The sequence below is a fragment of the Hyperolius riggenbachi genome, chromosome 11 (genome assembly GCF_040937935.1).
Source record: "Hyperolius riggenbachi isolate aHypRig1 chromosome 11, aHypRig1.pri, whole genome shotgun sequence".
Classification (NCBI taxonomy): domain Eukaryota; kingdom Metazoa; phylum Chordata; class Amphibia; order Anura; family Hyperoliidae; genus Hyperolius; species Hyperolius riggenbachi.
The window spans coordinates 14076909-14095088 of NC_090656.1; the positions used below are offsets into that span (position 1 = coordinate 14076909).

The following is an 18180-nucleotide window of genomic DNA, read 5'->3' on the forward strand; positions in this document are numbered from 1 at the left end:
CTACCACAGTCTATTCTCTATATTATATATTACACAGCTCAGTACAGAATACATAGAGCCAGTCACACTGCTAACTTTCCCTCAGAGGGGTCACAGCTTACATCCTACCCCAGTCTACGCTCTACATTACAGATTACACATTATACAGCTCTGTACGGAGTACATAGAGCCAGTCACACAGCTAATTGTCCCTCAGAGGAGTCACATCTAATGTCCTACCACAGTCTATGCTCTACATTACAGATTACACATTATACAGCTCTGTACGGAGTACATAGAGCCAGTCACACCAGTAACTGTCCCTCAGAGGGGGCCACATCTAATGTCCTACCACAGTATATGCTCTATATTATATATTACACATTATACAGCTCTGTACATAGAGCCAGTCACACCACTAACTGTCCCTCAGAGGGGTCACATCTAATGTCCTACCACAGTCTATGCTCTATATTATATATTACACATTATACAGCTCTGTACATAGAGCCAGTCACACCACTAACTGTCCCTCAGAGAGGTCACATCTAATGTCCTACCACAGTCAATGCTATATATTATATATTACACAGCTCTGTACAGAGTACATAGAGCCAGTCACATAACTGTCCCTCAGAGGTGCCACATCTAATGTCCTACCACAGTCTATTCTCTATATTATATATTACACATTATACTGCTCTGTACATAGAGCCAGTCACACCACTAACTGTCCCTCAGAGGAGTCACATCTAATGTCCTACTACAGTCTATGCTCTATATTATATATTACACATTATACAGCTCTGTACATAGAGCCAGTCACACCACTAACTGTCCCTCAGAGAGGTCACGTCTAATTTCCTACCAAAGTCTATGCTCTATATTATATATTATACAGCTCTGTACAGAGTACATAGAGCCAGTCACATAACTGTCCCTCAGAGGGGTCACATCTAATGTCCTACCACAGTCTATGCTCTATATTATATATTACACAGCTCTGTACAGAATACATAGAGCCAGTCACACTGCTAACTTTCCCTCAGAGGGGTCACAGCTTACATCCTACCCCAGTCTACGCTCTACATTACAGATTACACATTATACAGCTCTGTACGGAGTACATAGAGCCAGTCACACCACTAACTGTCCCTCAGAGGGGTCACATCTAATGTCCTATCACAGTCTATGCTCTATATTATATATTACACATTATACAGCTCTGTACATAGAGCCAGTCACACCACTAACTGTCCCTCAGAGGGGTCACATCTAATGTCCTACCACAGTCTATGCTATATATTATATATTACACAGCTCTGTACAGAGTACATAGAGCCAGTCACATAACTGTCCCTCAGAGGAGTCACATCTAATGTCCTACCACAGTCTATGCTCTATATTATATATTACACATTATACAGCTCTGTACATAGAGCCAGTCACAGCACTAACTGTCCCTCAGAGGAGTCTCATCTAATGTCCTACCACAGTCTATGCTCTATATTATATATTACACATTATACAGCTCTGTACATAGAGCCAGTCACACCACTAACTGTCCCTCAGAGGGGTGACATCTAATGTCCTACCACAGTCTATGCTCTATATTATATATTACACATTATACAGCTCTGTACATAGAGCCAGTCACAGCACTAACTGTCCCTCAGAGGAGTCTCATCTAATGTCCTACCACAGTCTATGCTCTATATTATATATTACACATTATACTGCTCTGTACATAGAGCCAGTCACACCACTAACTGTCCCTCAGAGGGGTCACATCTAATGTCCTACCACAGTCTATGCTATATATTATATATTACACAGCTCTGTACAGAGTACATAGAGCCAGTCATACCACTAACTGTCCCTCAGAGGGGTCACATCTAATGTCCTACCACAGTCTATGCTCTATATTATATATTACACATTATACTGCTCTGTACATAGAGCCAGTCATACCACTAACTGTCCCTCAGAGGGGTCACGTCTAATGTCCTACCACAGTCTATGCTCTATCTTATATATTACACATTATACAGCTCTGTACATAGAGCCAGTCATACCACTAACTGTCCCTCAGAGGGGTCACATCTAATGTCCTACCACAGTCTATGCTCTATATTATATATTACACATTATGCTGCTCTGTACATAGAGCCAGTCACACCACTAACTGTCCCTCAGAGGGGTCACATCTAATGTCCTACCACAGTCTATGCTCTATATTATATATTACACATTATACTGCTCTGTACATAGAGCCAGTCACACCACTAACTGTCCCTCAGAGGGGTCACATCTAATGTCCTACCACAGTCTATGCTATATATTATATATTACACAGCTCTGTACAGAGTACATAGAGCCAGTCATACCACTAACTGTCCCTCAGAGGGGTCACATCTAATGTCCTACCACAGTCTATGCTCTATATTATATATTACACATTATACAGCTCTGTACATAGAGCCAGTCACACCACTAACTGTCCCTCAGAGGTGCCACATCTAATGTCCTACCACAGTCTATGCTGTATATTATATATTACACATTATACAGCTCTGTACATAGAGCCAGTCACACCACTAACTGTCCCTCAGAGGAGTCACATCTAATGTCCTACCACAGTATATGCTCTATATTATATATTACACATTATACAGCTCTGTACATAGAGCCAGTCACACCACTAACTGTCCCTCAGAGGAGTCACATCTAATGTCCTACCACAGTCTATGCTGTATATTATATATTACACATTATACAGCTCTGTACATAGAGCCAGTCATACCACTAACTGTCCCTCAGAGGGGTCACATCTAATGTCCTACCACAGTCTATGCTCTATATTATATATTACACATTATACTGCTCTGTACATAGAGCCAGTCACACCACTAACTGTCCCTCAGAGGGGTCACATCTAATGTCCTACCACAGTCTATGCTATATATTATATATTACACAGCTCTGTACAGAGTACATAGAGCCAGTCATACCACTAACTGTCCCTCAGAGGGGTCACATCTAATGTCCTACCACAGTCTATGCTCTATATTATATATTACACATTATACTGCTCTGTACATAGAGCCAGTCACACCACTAACTGTCCCTCAGAGGGGTCACATCTAATGTCCTACCACAGTCTATGCTATATATTATATATTACACATTATACAGCTCTGTACAGAGTACATAGAGCCAGTCACACCAGTAACTGTCCCTCAGAGGGGTCACATCTAATGTCCTACCACAGTCTATGCTCTATTATATATATTACACATTATACAGCTCTGTACAGAGTACATAGAGCCAGTCACACCACTAACTGTCCCTCAGAGAGGTCACATCTAATGTCCTACCACAGTCTATGCTCTATATTATATATTACACAGCTCTGTACAGAGTACATAGAGCCAGTCACATAACTGTCCCTCAGAGGTAGGGCTGCACGATTTCTCGGTTTTAAACCGAAACCACGGTTACTGTGAAGACGATCTGGGGATCGTCGGTATCCGGCGGTTTTCGGTTCTTAGTGCCCGCGCTTGGCCGCATGACCATGGTCCGCCTACCGCTGCGCCGAGCCACAGAAGCAGTGCGTATTTCAGACGTTAATGAGCCGGGCAGCGGGCGGGGGGCGAGTGCAGTCCAGAGCAGCACACAGCTTCTCCAATCGCTGGATAGCAATGGAATGACGGAGGCGGTAGGCAGAGTTGTACGCTCTGTACAGCTCCGCCTACCGCTGCCGTCATACTATTGCTGTCCAGCGATTGGAGAAGCTGTGTGCTGCTCTGGACTGGACTCGCCCCCCGCCCGCTGCCCGGCTAGCTCCCCGCTGTCAACCTAGCATATCCTTACACAGCCGGGAAGAGAGATGTGGCGCCAGGCTTGCAAAGCATGAGGGGTTGGAGAGCCTCATTCACCGTCACCCCAGCTATTAAAAGTGAAGCCACCATACTGAAGGCACAGCCATTTCAAACCAGGAGATAATTACAAGTAAAAAATAGAACTGTTACTAAAAAGCATGAAAGTCTTTGGCCATTGAAAACAGCGGAGGAAGAAGATGATGTCCACAATAACCAGACAGCTGCTATTTAGATAGACATTTTTTCCCCTGTCTTTTTTCTATGGGCACAGTTTTGCTATAAACGTCTGAAAGTCTCCCCGCCCGCCTCACTAGCAAATATGCACCAATTCTGCCAGTGGATCCGCCCCCCCCCCCCCCCCCCGCTAAAGCTTGTTTGGAAAAAAAATTGTGAATAAATCGAAATCACAATTCTGAGAGGAAAATCGCAATTTCGACTTTTACTCAAAATCGTGCAGCCCTACTCAGAGGTGCCACATCTAATGTCCTACCACAGTCTATGCTCTATATCATAGGTTCTCAACGTGTGGTACGCGTACCCCAGGGGGTACTTCTGAGGGTTCTAGGGGGTACTCAGGCTTGATTATACTTAAACAAAAATAACAAATTTAGAGTTTTAGAAAATGATAAATCTTATTTAAACAGCACCAAATGAGTATTTTAGCTAATTAAAAGCAATAGTTAATGCTTGGAAATGGTTTAGAACCAATTATAATGTACTACGATTAAATATATATTTGTCAAGGGGTACGTGTGATAATGTTTACTATGCTAGGGGGTACTTGGTGAGTACAGGGTTTTAAAAGGGGTACATACCAATAAAATGTTGAGAAACACTGCTCTATATTATACATTACACATTATACAGCTCTGTACATAGAGCCAGTCACACCACTAACTGTCCCTCAGAGAGGTCACATCTAATGTCCTACCACAGTCTATGCTCTATATTATATATTACACATTATACAGCTCTGTACATAGAGCCAGTCACTCCACTAACTGTCCCTCAGAGGGGTCACATTACATATAATGTCCTACCACACTTTATAATGTGTAATATGTAATATAAAGGAGGGACAAGTATATAAGGAAATCACTGCACTCTCACTATACCGTGGCTTGCAAAAGTATTCAGCCCCCTTGAAGTTTTTGTACATTTTGTCACATTACTGCCATAAACCTGAAACTATTTTATTGGAATGCCACATGAAAGACCAATACAATGTGGTGTACACGTGAGAAGTGGAACGAAAATCATACATGATTGCAAACATTTTTTACAAATAAATAACTGCAAAGTGGGGTGTGCGTAATTATTCGGCCCCGAGTCAATACTTTGTAGAACCACCTTTTGCTGCAATTACAGCTGCCAGTCTTTTAGGGTATGTCTCTACCAGCTTTGCACATCTAGAGACTGAAATCCTTGCCCCTTCTTCTTTGCAAAACAGCTCCAGCTCAGTCAGATTAGATGGACAGCGTTTGTGAACAGCAGTTTTCAGATCTTGCCACAGATTCTCGATTGGATTTAGATCTGGACTTTGACTGTGCCATTCTAACACATAGATATGTTTTGTTTTAAACCATTCCATTGCTGCCCTGGCTTTATGTTTAGGGTAATTGTCCTGCTGGAAGGTGAACCTCCGCACCAGTCTCAAGTCTTTTGCAGACTCCAAGAGGTATTCTTCCAAGTTTGCCCTGTATTTGGCTCCATCCATCTTCCCATCAACTCTGACCAGCTTCCCTGTCCCTGCTGAAGAGAAGCACCTCCAGAGCATGATGCTGCCACCACCAAATTTGACAGTGGGGATGGTGTGTTCAGAGTGATGTACAGTGTTCATTTTCCGTCACACACAGCATTTTGGCCAAAAAGCTCCATTCTGGTCTCATCTGACCAGAGCACCTTCTTCCACATGTTTGCTGTGTCCCCCGCATGGCTTGTAGCAAATTGCAAACGGGACTTCTTATGCTTTCTGTTAACAATGCCTTTCTTCTTGCCACTCTTCCATAAAGGCCAACTTTGTACAGTGTATGACTAATAGTTGTCCTATGGACAGAGTCTCCCACCTGAGCTGTAGATCTCTGCAGCTCGTCCAGAGTCACCACGGGCCTCTTGACTGCATTTCTGATCAGCGCTCTCCTTGTTCGGCCTGTGAGTTTAGGTGGATGGCCTTGTCTAGGTAGGTTTACAGTTGTGCCATACTCCTTCCATTTCTGAATGATCGCTTGAACAGTGCTCCGTGGGATGTTCAAGGCTTTGGAAATCTTTTTGTAGCCTAAGTCTGCTTTAACCCCCCTGGCGGTTTATTAAAATCCGCCAGGGGGCAGCACAGCCGTTTAAAAAAAATAAAAATAATTTATATCATGTAGCGAGACAAGGTCTCGCTACATGATAGCCGCTGCTCAGCGGCATCCCCCCAGCCCCACCGATCGCATCCCGTTCAAAGAACGGGGTCTCCTGGAGGGCTTCCCCCGTCGCCATAGCGACGGGCATGATGACGTCGTGACATCAAAGGGGACTCAAATCCACCCCTCAGCGCTGCCTGGCGCTGATTGGCCAGGCAGCACACGGGGTCTGGGCGGGGGGGGCGGCTGCGGTGCGACGGATTGCACACGCAGCTAGCAAAGCGCTAGCTGCGTGTAGCAAAAAAAAAAAAAATTATGCAAATCGGCCCAGTGGGGCCTGAGCGGTGCCTTCCGGCGGCATAGCCCGAGCTCAGCTGTTAACATTCAATATGAATAATGAATTAGTGCATTAAACATCAATACTCGGTGAGCCCAAAAATCATAATACATACCGTAATCCTATAGCGGGCATTGAGAGAGACTGGCACCCACATGCCAGTTTCGCTCGAACTATGCACGCTATAGGATGATGAGTTATTAGACCTCTCCTAGCCGCTGTCAATCCCGGCCACGTGGTCTGCGGCGAAACTGTGCAGTCGCAGTAGTTCTGCACCTGCGCAGTGCACCGCAGACCACGTGGTCATGATTGGCGCGGTCGGCCTCTGCACCGTGCGGCGAGAGCGGGACAGCGGCGGGGAGCGGAGGCGACAGCGTGGGACAGTCGGCTGTAAGGGGCTGGAGAAAGCTCCAGGTGAGTAAATTTTTTTTTTTTTTTACACGATTTTCGTCTGACAACTCCTATAAGTAAAACACAAGATAATGTTATCTCCAGTTCTGATGCGCCCAGCTTTCCCTGCAGGGAGCTTGCAAGTCCTGTGTTTAACTAGTTGAATGCTGTTCTAGTAAAAAAAACAAACTTTTTTTTTAAAAAATGGTGGTAGTATATAATATGTTGTAAATCTTTTAGAGCAAAAAAGAAATGCTGGGTTTCATACCACTTAAACAGCGACAAAACAGTGAGAGACAGCTTGAGATAAGGTTTTACTGCAGGGAAGTTCAAAGGGTCGTTATTTCTGTTTTATATATTAAAAGAGAGTGCGGTTTTAAAACTGCAACAATACAGGTAGTCCCCGACTTACGAACGGCATAGATTCTATGTTTCAAATTGGACTTGTAGTTTTTGAGAAAAACGATTTTAAAAAAAATTCTAAGAAAAAAATGGCTTTTAAACTTGTATAAGCAAGTACAGGGGACAGAGATGACACAGAGGGGGACACTGGAGGCACAGAGGAGGTACAGGGGACAGAGGTGACACAGAGGGGGACACTGGAGGCACAGAGGAGGTGCAGCGGACAGAGATAGCACAATGTTCCGACTTAAGAACAGATTCAGGTTAAGAACGAACCTACAGTCCCTATCTCGTTCATTAACCGGGGACTACCTGTATGATGCAATGGTATAAAAAAAAAAATATTTAAAAAAAAGAACTTAAAATAGACTCTTTTCTTTGATACTAATGTTCTATTCATTATTGTACTACACATACAATTCATATAATTTTTTGGGCTTCAAGCTTGTACATTGTACATATTATTGTACTGGTATACACACACACACACACACACACACACACACACACACACACACACACACACACTGGTATAATGGTGAGGATTTGCAATACGGTGGCTACATTCTTGCATCAGTTTTGTTAGTCAGTGGTCTACATAATGTATCTAATGATGATCAGACGCTGACGTTCCCCATGCAGGAGAGCTGTAAGGTGAAGCTCCCCCAAGCCCAGAAGCAGGTCAGTGTGGATTCTCGATGTCACCTCAGTGCACATCTGCCCTAAGGCTGCTGCCCAGTGATCATGCAGCCTGGGGTACACAGCCAGTAGACATGTGTGGCGCCACCCACGAACCCAATCAAACTATGCCAAAGTTCCCATTCAGGTCTCATCCAGTAGGGGCTTCTGAAGGCAATTGCACTGTAAACACAGTAAATGTTTAGGACTGGATGGTGGGCCAAAACATGATACAATCTCGATTGTATGTACAATATGAATTTCAGGATAACAGAACTCAGCTGTCATGCTTTTAGGCTGGTTTCACAGTGGGATGTTAACCACTTGAGGACCGTAGGCTTTACCCCCCTTAAAGAGAGTCTGAAGCGAGAATAAATCTCGCTTCAGACCTCAGAGTTAGCAGGGGCATGTGTGCCCCTGCTAAACCGCCACTATCCCGTGGCTTAACGGGGGTCCCTGATCCCCCAAATCTCCTCCGTACAGCGGGGGAGCGCTTCCTGGTTGGGGCAGGGCTAACCGCCGCAGCCCTGCCCCACGCGCGTCTGTCAGCGCGTATCTCCGCCTCTTCCCCGCCCCTCTCAGTCTTCCTTCACTGAGAGGGGCGGGGGAGAGGCGGCGATGCGCCGCTGATAGACGCGACTGGAGGCAGGGCTGCAGCCGTTAGCCCTGCCTCCAGGAGCGACCAAGTCTGCGACCAAGTGTTGCAGTGGGGGGGGGTTTGGGGGTGAAGGGACCCCCGTTAAGCCGCGGGATAGCGGCGGTTTAGCAGGGGCACACATGCCCCTGCTAACTCTGAGCTCTGAAGCGAGATTTATTCTCGCTTCAGAGTCTCTTTAAAGAGAACCCGAGGTGGGAATTTACTATGCTAATGGGGCACAGAGGCTGGTTGTGCACACTAACACCAGCCTCTGTTGCCCCATGGTGTGCCTCCATGTCCCCCCTGCACGCCGCTATACCCCCGCAGTGCTGGCGACACGCAGCGTGTCGCCAGCACAATGTTTACCTAAACGCTGTCAGTCAGCGCCGCTCCCCCGCCTCCTCCGCATCGGCGCTACCCGCCCGCGTCACTTCCCTCCTATCAGCGGGAGGGAAGGGACACGGGCGGGGAGCCCCGATGCGGAGGAGGCGGGGGAGCGGCGCTGACAGACAGCGCTTAGGTAAACATTGTGCTGGCGACACGCTGCGTGTCGCCAGCACTGCGGGGGTATAGCGGCGCGCAGGGGGGACATGGAGGCACACCATGGGGCAACGGAGGCTGGTGTTAGTGTGCACAACCAGCCTCTGTGCCCCATTAGCATAGTAAATTCCCACCTCGGGTTCTCTTTAAGGACCAGACCCTTTTTTTTCCATTCAGACCACTGCAGCTTTCACGGTTTATTGCTCGCTCATACAACCTACCACCTAAATGAATTTTGGCTCCTTTTCTTGTCACTAATAAAGCTTTCTTTTGGTGCTATTTGATTGCTCCTGCGATTTTTACTTTTTATTATATTCATCAAAAAAGACATGAATTTTGTCAAAAAAAATGATTTTTTTTCAACTTTCTGTGCTGACATTTTTCAAATAAAGTAAAATTTCTGTATACATGCAGCGCGAAAAATGTGGACAAACATGTTTTTGATTTTAAAAAAAACCCATTCAGCCTATATTTATTGGTTTGGGTAAAAGTTATAGTGTTTACAAACTATGGTGCAAAAAGTGAATTTTCCCATTTTCAAGCATCTCTGACTTTTCTGACCACCTGTCATGTTTCATGAGGGGCTAGAATTCCAGGATAGTATAAATACCCCCCAAATGACCCCATTTTGGAAAGAAGACATCCCAAAGTATTCACTGAAAGGCATAGTGAGTTCATAGAAGATATTATTTTATGTCACAAGTTAGCCGAAAATGACAGTTTGCAACAAGAAAAAAAAAAGTTTCCATTTCTGCTAACTTGTGACAAAAAAAAAAAAAAAAAAATGAAATCTGCCACGAACTCACTATGCTCCTCTCTGAATACCTTGAAGTGTCTACTTTCCAAGATGGGGTAATTTGTGGGGTGTGTTTACTGTCCTGGCATTTTGGGGAGTGCTAAATTGTAAGCACCCCTGTAAAGCCTAAAGGTGCTCATTGGACTTTGGGCCCCTTAGCGCAGTTAGGCTGCAAAAAAGTGCCACACGTGTGGTATTGCCGTACTCAGTAGAAGTAGTATAATGTGTTTTGGGGTGTATTTTTACACATACCCATGCTGGGTGGGAGAAATCTCTCTGTAAATGACAATTAATTGTTTGTGTGTAAAAAAAATAAAAAAAATAAATAAATAAATAGTCATTTACAGAGAGATTTCTCCCACTCAGCATGGGTATGTGTAAAAATACACCCCAAAACACATTATACTACTTCTCCTGAGTACGGCGATACCACATGCGTGGCAGTTTTTTGCACCCTAACTGCGCTAAGGGGCCCAAAGTCCAATGAGCACCTTTAGGATTTCACAGGTCATTTTTGTTTCAAGACTACTCCTCACGGTTTTAGGGCCCATAAAATGCCAGGGTAGTATAGGAACCCCACTAATGACCCCATTTTAGAAAGAAGACACCCCATGGTATTCCGTTAGGAGTATGGTGAGTTCATAGAAGATTTTATTTTTTGTCACAAGTTAGCGGAAATTGATTTTAATTGTTTTTTTTCACAAAGTGTCTTTTTCCGCTAACTTGTGACAAATAAAATCTTCTATGAACTCACCATACTCCTAACGGAATACCTTTGGGTGTCTTCTTTCTAGAATGGGGTCATTTGTGGGGTTCCTATACTACCCTGGCATTTTAGGGGCCCTAAACCGTGAGGAGTAGTCTTGAAACCAAATGTCGCAAAGTGACCTGTGAAATCCTAAAGGTACTCATTGGACTTTGGGCCCCTTAGCGCACTTAGGGTGTAAAAAAAGTGCCACCACCGTACTCAGGAGAAGTAGTATAATGTGTTTTGTGGTGTATTTTTACACATACCCATGCTGGGTGGGAGAAATATCTCTGTAAATGACAATTTTTTTTTTTTTTTTTTTTTTTTTTTTTTTTTTTTTTTACACACAATTGTCCATTTACAGAGAGATTTCTCCCACCCAGCATGGGTATGTGTAAAAATACACCCCAAAACACATTATACTACTTCTCCTGAGTACGGCGATACCACATGTGTGACACTTTTTTGCAGCCTAGGTGCGCTAAGGGGCCCAACGTCCTATTCACAGGTCATTTTGAGGCATTTGTTTTCTAGACTACTCCTCACGGTTTAGGGCCCCTAAAATGCCAGGGCAGTATAGGAACCCCACAAGTGACCCCATTTTAGAAAGAAGACACCCCAAGGTATTCCGTTAGGTGTATGGCGAGTTCATAGAAGATTTTATTTTTTGTCACAAGTTAGTGAAAAATGACACTTTGTGAAAAAAAAAAAAAAAATCAATTTCCGCTAACTTTTGACAAAAAATAAAATCTTCTATGAACTAGTCATACACCTAACAGAATACCTTGGGGTGTCTTTTTTCTAAAATGGGGTCACTTGTGGGGTTCCTATACCGCCCTGGCATTTTACAGGCCCAAAACCGTGAGTAGTCTGGAAACAAAATGTCTCTAAATGACTGTTCAGGGGTATAAGCATCTGCAAATTTTGATGACAGGTGGTCTATGAGGGGGCGAATTTTGTGGAACCGGTCATAAGCAGGGTGGCCTTTTAGATGACAGGTTGTATTGGGCCTGATCTGATGGACAGGAGTGCTAGGGGGGTGACAAGAGGTGATTGATGGGTGTCTCAGGGGGTGGTTAGAGGGGAAAATAGATGCAATCATTGCACTGGGGAGGTGATCGGAAGGGGGTCTGAGGGGGATCTGAGGGTTTGGCCGAGTGATCAGGAGCCCACACGGGGCAAATTAGGGCCTGATCTGATGGGTAGGTGTGCTAGGGGGTGACAGGAGGTGATTGATGGGTGTCTCAAAGTGTGATTAGAGGGGGGAATAGATGCAAGCAATGCACTGGCGAGGTGATCAGGGCTGGGGTCTGAGGGCGTTCTGAGGGTGTGGGCGGGTGATTGAGTGCCCTAGGGGCAGATAGGGGTCTAACCTGATGGGTAGCAGTGACAGGGGTTGATTGGTGGGTAATTAGTGGGTGTTTAGGGTAGAGAACAGATGTAAACAATGCACTTGGGAGGTGATCTGACATCGGATCTGCGGGCGATCTATTGGTGTGGGTGGGTGATCAGATTGCCCGCAAGGGGCAGGTTAGGGGCTGATTGATGGGTGGCAGGGGGTGATTGATGGGTGATTGACAGGTGATCAGTGGGTTATTACAGGGGTGATAGAGGCATACAGTACATGGGGGGGGGGTGATCAGGAGGGAGCAGGGGGCAGTTTAGGGCATAAAAAAAAGAATAGCGTTTACAGATAGTGACAGGGAGTTATTGATGGGTGATTAGGGGGGTGATTGGGTGCAAACAGTGTTCTGGGGGGTGGGCAGGGGGGGGTCTGAAGGCTGGGGTGGGAGATCAGGGGGGCTGTGGGCAAAAAAAAAAAAAAAAAAGTGTGTGGTGTATACTTACTACTGCTTCCTCCTCGCTGGTGGTCTCTGGAACAATGAGACCACGAGGTGAGGAGGAAGCGTGTATAAAGCACTTTGTTTACCTAGCAAAGTGCTTTATACACTTAATTTCGCTCGATTCCGGATTTCGTCCGCCGGCGCTGCTAATTGGCCGGGGGCTGGAATCTAAGTCCCCGGCCATCGATCCCCGGCAGAGGATCACGTCACGGATGACGCGATCGCTCCGCCCATGCCCATACAAGGACCGCCGGATCCACTTTCCGGCCGCCCCTGTGCAGTGGGCGGTCGTTAAAGAGACACTGAAGCGAAAAAAAAAAATATGATATAATGAATTGGTTGTGTACTATGAATAATTACTAGAAGACTAGCAGCAAAGAAAATATTCTCATATTTTTATTTTCAGGTATATAGTGTTTTTTCTAACAATGCATCATTCTCTAATATGTGCAGATTACACAACACTCAGCATTCAAAATGAGTCTTTCAGAGCAGTCTGTGAAGTAATGACCTCTCCTCTAGCAGAGGAAAAGTAAATAGTCCAGGAACAGTTGAGATAATAAAAGTCAGATAACAGCCCTCTCCACAACTTTGAAAGTCATAGAGATAATGGCTTTTTTGTATAGAGATAACAACTGGAGTTTCTTAACTCTTCCTGTACTGGAAACAATTAGACTGATGTATCTGATCTTAATGTTTTATTTCTTAGCTGTACTACACCTACAAATCATAATGTCATAATTTTTTTTCGCTTCAGTGTCTCTTTAGTTGGTTAAAGTCCCACGTTAGTGCAGCCAGTAACGCAGCCTAACTCACAGCACTGTAAAATCAATTGTGCTGTTCACAGTGCCCACGTTGCGTTACATTGTAACGCTGCACGTTCTGGGAAAGTGCTGCATGCTGTACATTATACTGGGCTAAGCAGCGTTAGACTGCTTGCACATGCTCAGTAATGTTGGAGGAGGAGGTCTCCCCTCCTCCTCCGCAGCCAGCCACATGGCTAATTAATATTCACTGCACTGCAGAGACTTGTGGTAGGACTGTAGTGTTGTCCGGATCATGAACGAATCGTTCATTTGATCCGGATCTTTTTTGTGAGTCAAATCATCCGGATCACCACAATGAAAGATTCGGTTCACAGTGGATATCTGTCTGGAAGAAACAAGGACATACAGAATGTACAGTGCAGGGAAAGTCCTGTCCTGCTAGTCATTTCACCCAGTCTGCTTCCCTAGTAAAATGATTCAAATGATTCGGTTCAAAGATCCGGATCTTTTCAATGATCCGATTCAAATGATCCGAATCCTTAAAAAGATCCGGACTTCCTATCACTAACCTGGAGCGCCTGCTTTGAGAGCTGCATAACGCAGCTCAATCTGACGTCCAACTTCAACACCACCATACGTTGCGTTAGGGGCACGTTATGCGACCATAACGTCCCCTAAAACGCAACGTCTTGGTGTGTAAGTAGCCTTAGAGCATTTGTGTGGGAGAAGCACAGATAACATTAGAGTGGGGTCCTTTGCAGCGTTGGCAGTTTTACAACATGTAGAAGAGTGAATGCTGGACTGTCATGTAAAGTTGCTTTGGCATTGCTAAATGTATTTGGTCCTGCTAATAAAACTTTTTTGGATTTGGCTTAGAGACTGGATCCTTAGGATATGGGCCGTTTAATTTGTTTCTGTCAGGGCCAATTCTGGATGGATGGCCAGTCAGCAGGTGTGCTTGGAAGCTCAGGGAGGCCTTTGATAAGCATAAATTAAAGAGGAACTCCAGTGAACATTTTACTGCTGGCAGGTGATGTAGCTGCTGCATGGTTTTTGGCAGTTGGAAACAGCTGTAAACAGCTATTTCCCACAATACAGCAAGGTTCACAGACAGGAAACTGCCAGTACGTACGTACGTACTTTTCTTGTGGGAGGGGTTTCACCACAATATCAGTCATACAGCACCCCCTGATGCTCTGTTTGGGAAAAGGAATAGATTTCTCATATAAAAGGGGGTATCAGCTACTGATTGCGATAAAGTTCAATTCTTGGTCGGAGTTCCTCTTTAAGGGACAACTGTAGCCAGGCTGCCATTTTTATTTCCTTTTTAAACAATACCAGTTGCCTGACAGCCCTGCTGAGCTATTTGACTGCAGTAGTGTCTGAATAACACCAGAAACAAGCATGCAGTTAATCTTGTCAGATCTGACAATAATGTCAGAAACCCCTGACCTGCTGCATGCTTGTTCAGGGGCCATGGCTAAATGTATTAGAGGCAGAGGATCATCAGGATAACCAGGTAGCTGGTATTGCTTGATAGGAAATAAATATGGCGGCCTCCATAACCCTATCGCTTCAGGTGTGCTTTAAAGGCCCATACACACGTCTGTTTTTTTGACGGATTATCGTTCAGACTGGTCGTTTGAACGTCCAGTCGGGCGTGTGGACGACAGGTCGAGAGATAGATAAAGCCGTTCCTGAACGATCCAACAGGCGAATCCACCTGACCGATTGTCGTTTGGATAAGAATGCTGTCAGTGCGTGTGTACAAACGACGGACGACAGATGGTATCTGTGACGGACTGGAAAAAGTCAGCGCCTGCGCAAAAGTGCATTAGCATTAACACTTTAACTCTGTGTTCTAGCTGTGATAGCTGGACAGATACCCCTCTAGCAGCCCTGGCTGGCACTGTGAATGGGATATGACAAATCTGCTGTGAGAAATGGCGAATGCGTCACACAATGCATCTAGTCTATTTGGCCGACTCCTTCCTTCTGTTTTGTTTTTTTACCAGATGTTGATTGATGCTGACTCGTGACATTTTGGCCCACTGTGTATATGAGTTTGACACCCCTGCTTTACACTGTTCCGGGATCTATTACTCTGAGAACACTGATGTATAGACTGGTTGGAATCAGCATCTGATTCACCACTTTGCATCCATTTATTCCCACTTATGGACCAGAGCAGTTTTGACAGTTTAGCTATGTCCTTATTTAATCAGAAATAACTTTATCCCTACTTATGACACAGAAATTAAATATATGTAGAAGAAATTAAATATATAGTTTTTTTCAAGACAAACTAGGCTTTCATTAAATGCCATTTATTTCCCCTCGAACAATTTTGTTTTCTATAAATTTTAATGGGAAAACAAGGAAAAAAAAGAGAAAAAAAAATCTCAGTTTTACCAACTCCAGTTTAAAAATAAAAAGTGCTACTGTAGATAAAAACCACAAATTTTGTTTGGTTATTCTTACCGCTAATCACAAAACTTAGATTATTTGTTCAAAAGACAGCAAGCAATGGGCAGCGCACACAGGCTGCAAGTGAAGTGAAAGCTCCTGAGATATGCCCAGCCCCTTGGGGCTAAATACACACCTTGAATACAAATCAGATGCAAATTATGTGCTAACACTAATCTAAATTCTAAAATTTGAACGCAAGCGGACACCCATGGAGGCAGCTAGCCTGAAGTATACTTAAGTTTTGTACAGCAGAAAAGAAATGACAGCGCTTGCAAACAGATGCTGCACCTGAATTGACTACCTGCACAAGTATGCAGAGCTTGAATAACGGGCAGATTACACACCTTGCATTCAAATCAGGTACAGTAAAGGAGGGCGTTAGCTTCAGCATAGGTTGTGCACAAATTATCCCTACTAGACTCTCCCACGGGAGAGAAACTAACCACTAGTCTAACAGTGAAGCATATCAAATAGTGAAGCATGCTCAAACAGTGAAAATAATCCAAAGGGTTAAAACCCCAAACTAATGTAACAGTGAAGCATATTCAACAGTGAAGCATGTTCAACAGTGAACCCTAGCTAGTTCACCTCCAGTGACTGACTAAGCATTACCCTGTATTCATACTGTGCTGCGTGATCTGTTTTTTCTTGTATTGTCATTTTGCTGTATGTCGCCCTTAAATATTGTCTGTAACCTTAACTAATGTCCAGCGCTGCGTAATATGTGTATACATACAATAAATAATATTCTCAGACTCTAAATGAGGATTCATCGCTTCATAATTTCCTACAAGGTGCCCTGCATGAATTGAAGCTATGAACAAGGAACCACCCATCCATACTGCCACATACCTCCCAACTTTTGAGATGACACTTAAGCCACACCTCTGATAAACCCCCATCACACCCCTAGTCACACATACCATAAAGATTCCATAAGAAAAATGTTGTTTTATAATTCAAACCACACTGGTTCTTTCTATCCTGTGTCATTTTCCTTCATATTAACAGTTTAAAATTAGTAATATATCAATTTAAATGATGGGAATAAAGTTTAGAGTCAAAAACATTTTTCAGTAGAGAAGTATTTTTACATAGAAAGAGGGACAAATGAGGAGGAAAGAGGGACAGAGAGGAGTTGGGAGCTATGCTGCCAGCTCCCAAGATTGCTCATCTCTCCAACTCATTCCCACTGGGATGAAACCACCTCTCATCTATCCACCACTCCCCTATGAGCAATGCCATCCCCAGCAGTTGGTTCTACCCCTCCACGCCCCCCACTATGCCCAGTGTGAGCAGAGCTAAAGACTCAGCCTCGTCACTGACACTCTGTCTGCCCACCTAATGTACACTCCAGGTTCCCCTCCATCACCCACCAGGTCCTGTGCCCGCCCACTTCCCTCCCAATGTCTGTCTGTCTGCCTCACAATCAGAACTACGCTTTGCTTCTACAAACACAGATACACTATATTTTATATGGAAACATTCTACATGCCTTCCAACTTTTTGAGATGAGAAAGAGGGACACTTAAGCCACTCCCCTGATCACGCCCCTCAACACACCCCTAGTCACACATGCCATAAAGCTTTCATAAGAAAAATATTGTTGTTTTATAATTCAAACTACTGGTCCTTTCTATCCTGGTTCATTTTCCTTCAAATTAACATTTTAAAATGAGTAATATATCAATTTAAAGGATGGGAATAAAGTTTAGAGTCAAACACATTTTTTAGTAGAGAAATATATATATTTACATAGAAAGAGGGACAAAGTCCTGAAAGAGGGACAGAGGGAAAGGGCTCCCCAAGAGGGATTGTCCCTCCAAAAGAGTGACAGTTGGGAGCTATATTACACTATACCCAGTGTGAGCAGAGCTGAGCACTCAGCCTCTAAGTCTGCCCACCTATAGTCAGTCTGCCTCCCCTGTGCTTATATTAATGCTACATGTATACATTCCATAGCTTATCCACTCAGCTACTCACCGTCCATCCTGCTCTTCCTGCTTCTCTCCGCACTTCCGGCTTCCTGTCACCTGCCGTCTCCACGCCTCGCGAGACCGAAGAGGGCGGAGCACCAAGCGTACCGCCCTCAGCCGTCTCTACAGTTACCTGGCAATCTGCCGCGCCAAGTTCACGCCTCCCGAAGAGCCCCAACCCCGCCCACCTGCTACCCCAACTCCGCCCACCGCTCTTGATTCGCTCATCTGCACTTTTTATCCCGCCCACCGCTGTGTAGTTAGCGTTCAGCGCTGGTCCCCAGTCCTGACCCCGCCCACTGCTCTCTAGGAAAAGCAGCTCAGCGTTAGCCGCACCCACCTGTTGTCCTTACCCCGCCCACTGTTCTGTAGGCGTGATTCGCTAGTGCAC

At 44.7% G+C, this 18180-nt stretch overlaps 1 protein-coding gene across 1 annotated transcript in view; it reads right to left on the reverse strand.

The window, feature by feature from the left end:
* CHMP1A (charged multivesicular body protein 1A) overlaps positions 1-17928 on the reverse strand; it is a 42811-nt gene extending 24883 nt beyond the window's left edge. The window contains exon 1 of the mRNA XM_068260720.1: positions 17797-17928. Coding sequence (XP_068116821.1) covers positions 17797-17803 — 7 coding nt within the window. The 5' untranslated portion in view covers positions 17804-17928. The remainder of the gene's footprint in view (positions 1-17796) is intronic.
* Positions 17929-18180: the final 252 nt, after the last annotated feature.